The sequence below is a fragment of the Crocodylus siamensis genome, chromosome 7 (genome assembly GCF_052110815.1).
Source record: "Crocodylus siamensis isolate JL-2025a chromosome 7, ASM5211081v1, whole genome shotgun sequence".
NCBI lineage: Eukaryota > Metazoa > Chordata > Crocodylia > Crocodylidae > Crocodylus > Crocodylus siamensis.
The window spans coordinates 27444419-27453431 of record NC_143401.1 but is presented as its reverse complement, the minus strand read 5'-3'; the positions used below and the strand labels follow the sequence as shown (position 1 = coordinate 27453431).

Genomic DNA, 9013 nt, shown 5'->3' with positions numbered 1-9013 from the left:
CTCTCCCTAAGAGGGATTGTAAGAAAATAATCTAGCCCAATAGGCATTACAACAGTAAATATTCAAGCATCCACTTGATGGTAAATTTCACCTCTTCCTACTCACCAAACCCAGAAATGAGCCACGTTCAAGTACTCCAGAGACAGAAATCTTGAGAGTCAGCAGAGTGGAATACCTTCCGGGTAGCTGTACTGCCCCCTTCCTAGGTTTGGCATGTGCTTCTCAGCAGCACCATTGAAAGTATTGTGGAAGTGGCATAAACAAAACACTTTGTACCCATTTCATTCCTTGGCTGCTCTTCAATGAAAACAACTGGTCATGCAGAAATGTGGTAAACAGCATTAATTATGAAAGCTATAATCAGAATGAAAAAGTACAAAACATATGGCTATAGATTGTATCCCTTATATCAGTGGTCCCAAGTTTCACTGACCCCTGGGCAAAAACACCAAGCAGGCAACATCATACTGTTCTCTCCCCATCAACCTTAGGTTTAACTTTATTTCCTGTGTCTGAGCAATTTCCTGTGCCTGCTGTGGTTTGAGGATCATTGCCCAAGATGAAAAGTCAGTAGTTTCATCCAGTAAGACACTTCAAAGCGTGGGCGGCACACCATGACATCATAATTCACTTGATATCTGTTCTCATGGTTACTATGTCTTTGGAACACCTTGAAGTAGCTATTGTTTTATTGTAGTTGCATTTGTACTATCCTTTGTGTTCTTTCTATCTGTGACTAGCAGGTTTGTGGTTATTCTTCATCAGGCCTTTTATTATGGTTAAAGCATGGATAGATCTTTCTAAATGCATGTTCCTAGCTCATTGTCTAAGATCTGATTGTGCTTAATCACAGATCTATCTGGGGAAATTATGGTACACTGCAGGCAAGGAACCAAACATGTACATAAGGTTGAATATAGTGCCATTGCTATTGTTGTTAGGGTTTGGAGACAGCATCTGCATCTGAGTTGCATTTTTTCAAGTAAATAATTTCACCTGAAAAAATTAAAGTGAGAGGATCACTCTCTACCACTAAGTCTTCTTAATGTGTTAACTTAAGAAAGAGGCATCTAGGACTCAGCAAACTTACTAGGACTTCAGGGAGCTTCTGGGCTTCCACAGCATTTGAGAGAGGTTCATCAGCAGGTTGAGATTCATGCTTAGTATTCTCCTTGACTTAACTATTAGGCCTGTGCGAAGCAGCTAGTATTTGCTTCGGATTCAGCCAATTTGGGGAACAGTGATTCGATTCAGTGATTCGCATAAATTGCATAAAACAATTTTGCTGATTTCAGTGCTCCTTTAGTGATTAAGCTTTGCCTTGTCATTCAATGACTTTCTTTCCTAAGTGAGTGCAACAGCAGTTCTTCTACAGTGTGTTTAATTGACTCCATGCCAGCTGCTGACCAGCACCTGTTGCCACCAGTCCCCATGAATTAAAAATGACACCTCGGATTGTTGAAAACACTGAAGTAAACAAGGCATTGGTTATTCAGTCTCCTGGATTTTGGAAAGCACTGCTTTTGTTTGAATAACAATGGCTGAAGCAGCTGTGTTTCTTTCAAAGGAGCCTGAAGGTTCTGGCATGTGCGTGGCTGAGGTTCCAACTATTAAAGACATAAAGAAGCTTTTGAATACTGGGCGTCCTTCTTGTAACCATGTTGATGAAGTATGGCCTGACCTCTTTTTAGGGGACTTGTAAGTATAACTTTATTGAATGGCTCAGTAAACTTTAACAGCAGGACTGTATTTTTTGCCTCTTTCAACCGGATCCATTTCTTGTATTCCTATTTCTTATTAACAAGTGATGCATTTAGCAACTTTGTTCTTTATCTTATGAACATTTTAACATTTACTGCAGGCCCTAAAATCAGTTTTAGGTAAAATTCTTCCTGGGATCATTAATTATAATGCAGTCCCAAGAAACAATTCATTATAATTACATGCCACATAAAAAAGAGTAAACACAAATGAGACAACTTTTCCTACTCTGCCAATATCTCTTTGATACTTTGTTTGTTTTTTTCATAGAGTTACAGCTCACAACAGGTTTGGTTTATGGAAGTTGGGAATCACTCATGTTCTAAATGCTGCCCATGGTACAATGTTCTGCGAAGGAGGACATGACTTTTATGGCACTACTATTGACTACTATGGTGTACCAGCCTATGACCTTCCACACTTCAATATTAGCCAATATTTTTCATCTGCAGCAGAATTTATACATAAAGCCTTGAACACACCTGGAGGTACGGATTTGTTGATGATCACTTTTAGATGTTAAATTACATATTACTTTGGCAGAATGATCCATATTTGAAAGGGGATATATGTACACTCCTAAGATGCATCCCCACATGGAGAAATGTGCACTTGCAGCAACAAAAAAGTAGTGGCACAAATTTGTACAGCTGCTTTTCACCACTGCACATGCCCCTGCATGTGCGCTTTGGTCTAGGTGAGGGGTTCCCAAAGTTTTTATGCCACAGCTTGGCAAACCACAGCCCAGCAGTCGCAGCCAACCACAGCCAGGATTTCTGGCCAGAAGACAGGTAAGGATATCCCCACTCTGCCAGTAGGGGTGTGGGCCAAATCCTGCACAGGCCCTGCAGAAGGAGCTGCAGCCTCTCCACCTGGCTGTGGTGCGGGGAGGCCACAGTTTGCCAGTCTGCAGCCACTTCCAGTCCAGCAGCCAACCTGCCACGGCCCAGCCTGGGGCCATGGCCCAGGGATTGGTCTAGGGCAAAAGGTTCCACTTCAGGAAAATGCTTTTCCCTGTTCCTCCTGACTCCCAGCATGCCAGAGGAGCTGGGGTGAAAGCAAAGGAGGGAAGATGCTCTGGCTGGCAGCCGAAGTGTTCCCCAGAAAGACTGAGCCTCTGTAGTGTGCACCACATCACTTTTTTTCACAGAGTTTTTTTTTTTTTTTTTTTTTTTTTTGCAACTGGGATTTTCAGGTAGCAAATTTTGCTCCTACATAGCAAATTTGCAGTGCGGGGCACACTTTAACGTGCCAAGTGTAAGATTTGTGGCACCACAAACCACATGTGCCTGAACATCTGGATCCAGTCTTGGTTACCTGCTAAACACTTGTCCCAATGTTTAAGGATAAACAGAATCTGTGTTCAGGCATATAGTGAACAATTTCTTAAGGTGATTTCTTTTATTGGACCAAGTATGTAGTGGGGATAAAGTTGGACAAGTTTTTGAATGCACGGCCTTCTTTGTCAGGTCCTTCCATTTGAAAGCCTGTTGAACTTTATCCCATCTACAATAAAAGCTTTGTTATCCGGCACCCACAGGGAATGGAGAGAGCCGAATAACAAAATATGCCCGATAACTAATGGCCTGAACAAGCATCTTTGCCCTCACAAGCCCTTGCTTGTCGGCATGCCTGTTAACAGCACGCCGGCTTGTAAGGTGGCAGTTAACTCAGATTTTGCTGTATATACTTGGTCCAATAAAAGATATCACCCTAAGAAATCATTGGCTCAGGAATATAGATACACACATACAAGAACCCACAGAACTAAGATATAAGAGCAAGGGTCCAGAGAAATTGAGAGGCAGAAAATAAAGGAGACTAAATAAAGCCAAAACATTTAGAAAGTAAGCCTGAGTAAAAAGAGCAAAAATCCAAATATCTAAAATGGATACTAATAATAGAAGAATGAACACCAATAATTCCTGAAGAGCAATTATGGAGAGCAATTATAATTATGGAGAAATTATGCTTTATGATTAGGTAAATAAAGAACAAGGGAGAGCATAAAGGCAACATAGTCTGAAAAGAGAGTTACAGAATTAGTCCACCCTTACTTTATTTTAAATCTGTTCTTAAGCACTGGCTTGGCCTGAGCCCCTTTGGATGTTATTCATTTTTCTGTGTGGAAAGCTCACAGGCATGATCTAAGTATGGCATTGTCCATGATTCTATTAGAATTCATAGATTAGTAAGGCTGAAAGGGATTTCAAGAGACCACTTAAGTCCAATCACAAATTGAACCTGCAACCCTAGTGTTATATGTACTATTCTCCAACCAGCTGAGCTAAATCACTGCTATAACTACTTCATGCAACAACATCTTGGAAGAAGTAAGCAACCTCACCATACTGGTTGGTACTAAATTATCTAAAGCAAATTCTCTGGCAAGCCCATTTCAGTTAATTTGTTTATTTTATTAGAGCTCACAAGCAGCCTTGGCAGGCCAAACCTTTTGATACCTTTGCATATGTTTAAAAAAAATACTTTTTAAAAATAATGGTATATGTGTAAAGGGACTAAGTCCTGATCCTGCAACCCTTACTCATGTGAAAAGGCTTATTCATTGCAAAAGAATGCCTTACTTCTTGCATAAGGGAGGACAGCAGAATTTGACATTGAAAAATATGTGTAGCTTTAGTGCATTATACAAAGAATAATGAAGAACCCTTTGCACTGTACCTCTAGTCACTACTATACTAAAAGAAAGTAATAATTATCTAATGGCACAGACGGCCATACCCTAGCTGATATAAATTGGTAGTTCTCTAGTGACTGGAGATAACTACAGCAATTTGAGGTGCTATTCCCCAAAAAGAAGGACTGTACATCAAGGCAAACTGTTGCACAGAAATAACACTCCTATTTGTCTTGCTGATTAATGTTTGTACCATCCTTCTATGCCCACTTCTACAACCCCAATTCTTCTGGGTAGCCCCTCTGAAGTCAATGTCCTGGTTCTCCCCCCATTCAGATCAATGTAGTTTAATTGCCCCCTTGTCTTTTTTCCTTGATTTATACAAGTGTAGCTAAGTTCAGGTTCGATCCTGATACGACTTCTCAAACTGATAATTATTATTCATGTGAGTAAATGTTGCATAATTGGACTCCATGTTTCTAGCAAGTTACCATATTTTCTCACATGACACACTCCTCCCAAATAAGACGTGGACCTTATTTTTGTGAAAGCAGAATGAAGAGTTTTCCAGAGTTTTGCACAGAACAGGAATAGAGTCTAATATTCAGATCACTCATCCTACTTTTACTATTTAACCAAAAGCTGCAACCCTAGCTACTGCTGAAGGCTGGTCTCCAGGGGTGGCTCTACCATTTTAAAAAGAGCTAAAAACAATCTACGTGTAGTAGGCTTACCTTTTCAGGGCTTGGGTTGAGTCCCAGGCTCAAGGGTCTGCTGTTTGATTGGCAGAGCCCACCCACCAATCCAGAGGCAGCACAAGGGAAGCAATGCCCCACCCTTTCCCGAACGGAGCTGGCAAGGAGCAGCTGCACCTCAGTCCGAACTGCAGCAGCCAGATCCAGAGAACTTGAGTGGGGGAAGCCCCTGAAGAGTATAAAAGGGGAGTGTGTTTGGGTCACTGGGGAGATGACGAGGAACAGTGAGGAGAGAAGAGCTCTGGAGACGGCCATCCTTGGGACCCTGGTTGAGCTTCAGTGGGGTGCGAATTAGTGCATGGGGATTAGGCTCTAGGAGCCACTTGAGGTGGCTTGAGCCTGTAAACCCAGCAAGGGCAGTCGGTGTGCAGATCGGCACACAAAGACCTGGCCCTGGGAACAGCTCAAGGCTGCTCAGGCATTAGAAGCACAGGTCGGCACATGGAGAATCGCCTTGGAAGCAGCTCATGGCTGCTCACATTAGCCCTGGCCCAGGTCAAGTGACCAGAGCCCCACAGTGCAGCTCCACCTTTAACTAAGAGAGCCCCGCAGTGCCTGGGGACCGCCCCCTTCCCCCTGAGCACCGCTGCAGCTGCCTCTGGTGGAGAAGATGCCATTGCCTCCCTCCACGTCCCCAGCACTCATTCTCCACCTGCCTCCCAGCTCTGCCCTCCCCCACGAATATTTGAATCCGTGAATCCAGAGTTCACAAATAGCGAGGGTTTCCCTGTACTGGTATTGTTATTTGTAAAGGTTTAAAGAAATATTATTGTTAATTGACTTGGGTTATATAGGTTAATATCCCTATGTGTTAATTGTGTTGTACAGGTTATAAGTTATAAGTTATTTGGTTCATATTTGTTATTATATGTGAACTGTAGAATACTATATATAGCATTATATGTTAAGCCTTGTAAATATTCTATATTAAGTGTCTGTATTTATTCTTTTAATAAATTGTACATCGTTAAGTCCTTGGTTTTGGCCTAGCTTTATAGAGAGGGGAGGAAGTCGCTCTAGTAGCTGACCCCTTCCTCAGCACCTCGCCTGACCACCACCACTGTCACTGGAGGACAGGGCACACCCTCCAGGTGTACCCAGACTCCATACAGGTCTGTAAAGAGACCAGGAGTAGCTAGCAGACAGCAAAAATGCCTAAAGAATGGTTAGCTTGATTAGTGGAGCATCAAAAAGGAGAGACAGTCATTAACACCTGAAGAGCAAGAGCTATTAAGTCACTTGGATCCCTCAGCTGCCTGAATAAAAATGCCACTGCTCCTTCTTGCGGAGCAGGCATCAAAATGTGCTGCTTCTATTCCAGACAGAAAATGAGCTTTCTCACTTAAGACAAGTGCCACAATTTGGAGGAAAGGTGCATATGTAATTTGAGTAAATACAGTATAGGATGTACATACCAGGATTAAAATGAAAGCTTTTTAACTGGATTGGTTTGTCCAGAGTATTGGGGAGGGGTGGGGGTTGAGCTTCTCTTTAATTTAAACTTTATCTGACATATGTCTTCTCTTCCAAAAACTGTCACTTTTTTCCTTTTCTTTTATCAGCAAAAATTTTGGTGCATTGTGCAGTTGGAATGAGCAGGTCAGCTACTCTGGTACTGGCTTACCTCATGATAAAACACCAGCTTTCATTGGTCAAAGCCATTGAAACAGTGAAGGAACATCGATGGATTTCACCTAATCAAGGATTTTTGAAACAACTGAGAAATTTAGACATTCAGCTAAAGCAAAAAACAGGCTGCTGATCAATGAATGGAGCAGAATAATTTTCAAGTCACTTTCAGAAGAGATCATTTTAACAAATAATAGATAAAATACTAAAATTCAAAGTACTTTTTAAATGTCAAGGAATGTTTCCATAAACTTTCATTCTTCATAATCATCAAATGCATTATTAAACATTATCTAGTAATCATACATGTTGGCAAAAATTAAAAATGCAGACTAGAAACCAAAATAACCACAGCAGTCAACACTATGTTAAGAGATTTTTTTGATGCCACAGTTCCATTGAAAGGGCAAATTGTGCCTGATTAAACAGTACCAGCTCTCTGAGTACTTCTAAGCCACAACAGGGCTGTTTCCAGGGGGCTACTACATGGCTCTATCACACAGTTTAGAATAAATGTGTCATTTCCCTAAGCTTGGGACAGGTCTTGGATCTCTCCAAGAATTTTAACAAACCGTGCCACAGAGTTGAGGTCTCATGTACATTAAAAAATGGCTGTATACTGTAATCAGAGCCCTTCATTTGGCTACATTCGCAGTCTAGAAGGAACAACATATGTCTCACTGTGCTTCCTGCCTCTCATGATGCTGAGAGCTACTCAGAAGTGCACCCAGTACACACAAGTCTCAGAAACAATCAAGATTCACTCTTTGGAGTCAACACCCTGACTTGCTTGCTTGAAGTCCTATATCTGCAGAACAAACATGATTGGAGAAAGTGTCCCAGTCTTATCAACTTGCTGAAATTGTCCTGGTACTACTAGGTAATTCAGGCTATTGCTGATGAGTGATGACTTGGATGCTGCCTGATATAGGCTGTGTGTACACATTCAAATAATCTGGGAATATTTCTCAGATTTGTTCTTCTGTTTAAAAAAAACTGACTCAGAGCCATATGTACAGCCATCCAAATACTGAGGCCTTGAAGAGTGGAGAGCTTGCAGTGCTGAAACCATGCAGCCAGGGGAGGGGACCTGTGCACACATCTCAGTGTGCTTTGAAGTCTCCCTTAGTCAGCCCAGCTATAAGTGGTAGCTGTGCATAGGATAACCCTGATTAGCCAGCCCAGATGGCCCATGGTCAGCCTATGTTGTCATCACATACAGACATTTGCTCTCCAAGGAGAAATTCTTCAGGAAGTGATTTAACCCTCTTTGTGCCCACATTATTTTTCTCCTGGTGTGGCCATTTTTACTCTGGAAGAAAAAGCCTCTGTACACTTACGGTTTCTCCTGGGAGAGCAACAACTCTCCTAAGAGAAACTGAATGTCTGTATAAGACCATAGTCATCCATACTTACGTAAACAGTTTGCAGCAAAGGATTCAGCATTATTTATGACATTTTTATCTTTTAATATACATACAACCTCTCAACTGCTTTGCAACATTATCTCATTTATTTGTGTCACCATGAGTATCAAGTGTTAAACAACCTCCCCATGTCATTGCAAGTTTGTTGCAGAGATAGAATTAGGACATCAACATTTCCAGTACCCTCTCCTGCATTGATGCTATCACTGAACTACACTTCCTCTCAATGCAGCGATGAAGAGTGAATTTCTTTTCATCACCTCCCTTTTCAGTTCTTCTCCATCCCATTAACAGATTCCCTAGCTCCTCATAGCTTTAACCAACAAAAGCAAGCCTACTATCTCATATTCATTGATGGCATATGCTAGAATATTTCCCTCTAAGTCCTTTCCACCAGCTTCCCCTTCAGTTTACTCCTGATTTCCAGCTCAACCCCTGATCATAGGATTCCTTCCTGGCTCTTTCTCCAAGGGCAGTGACAGGAATTGGTAGCAGAAAAGGTATTCAAAGCTAATACCCTTCACTAAAACATGTGCCTGTCTTGCCTTCCAGTGCTGAAAATCTTCCTTCAGTCTGCACTCAAGTGTTCTTGCCACACATAACTCTGATGCTCTCAAAACCTTCATGGTTGAGCGTGGATATCCAGGCTGGCCTGAGGGCAAAGAAAAAAGTGTACTGGCGGTGGAAGCAGGGGACAGGGACAAAGGTGGAGTACACCTCCCTGACCAGAGCTTGTAGGGATTTGGTGAGGAAGGTGAAAGCAACACTAGAGCTTAGATTAGCTTCTGGGATTAAGGATAACA

The 9013-nt window shown here is 41.9% G+C and overlaps 1 protein-coding gene across 1 annotated transcript; it reads left to right on the top strand.

Moving 5' to 3' along the window:
* The first annotated feature begins 1415 nt into the window (after window positions 1-1415).
* LOC149859637 (dual specificity protein phosphatase 13A-like) lies at window positions 1416-7003 on the top strand. Its single transcript, XM_090058284.1, has 3 exons — window positions 1416-1698; window positions 2032-2249; window positions 6717-7003. Exons 1-3 carry the CDS (start codon window positions 1538-1540, stop codon window positions 6914-6916), a joined length of 579 nt encoding a protein of 192 aa, XP_089914410.1. The 5' UTR covers window positions 1416-1537; the 3' UTR covers window positions 6917-7003.
* The last annotated feature ends 2010 nt before the right edge of the window (window positions 7004-9013 follow it).

What these genes read in the sequence shown, in the direction of transcription:
- LOC149859637 (XM_090058284.1), top strand. Translation starts at nt 1,538, where the DNA reads ATGGCTGAAGCAGCTGTGTTTCTTTCAAAGGAGCCTGAAGGTTCTGGC. An exon ending in GACCTCTTTTTAGGGGACTT is followed by an intron (nt 1,699 to 2,031) that starts GTAAGTATAACT and finishes TTTTTTTCATAG; the next exon opens with AGTTACAGCTCACAACAGGT. An exon ending in AGCCTTGAACACACCTGGAG is followed by an intron (nt 2,250 to 6,716) that starts GTACGGATTTGT and finishes TTCTTTTATCAG; the next exon opens with CAAAAATTTTGGTGCATTGT.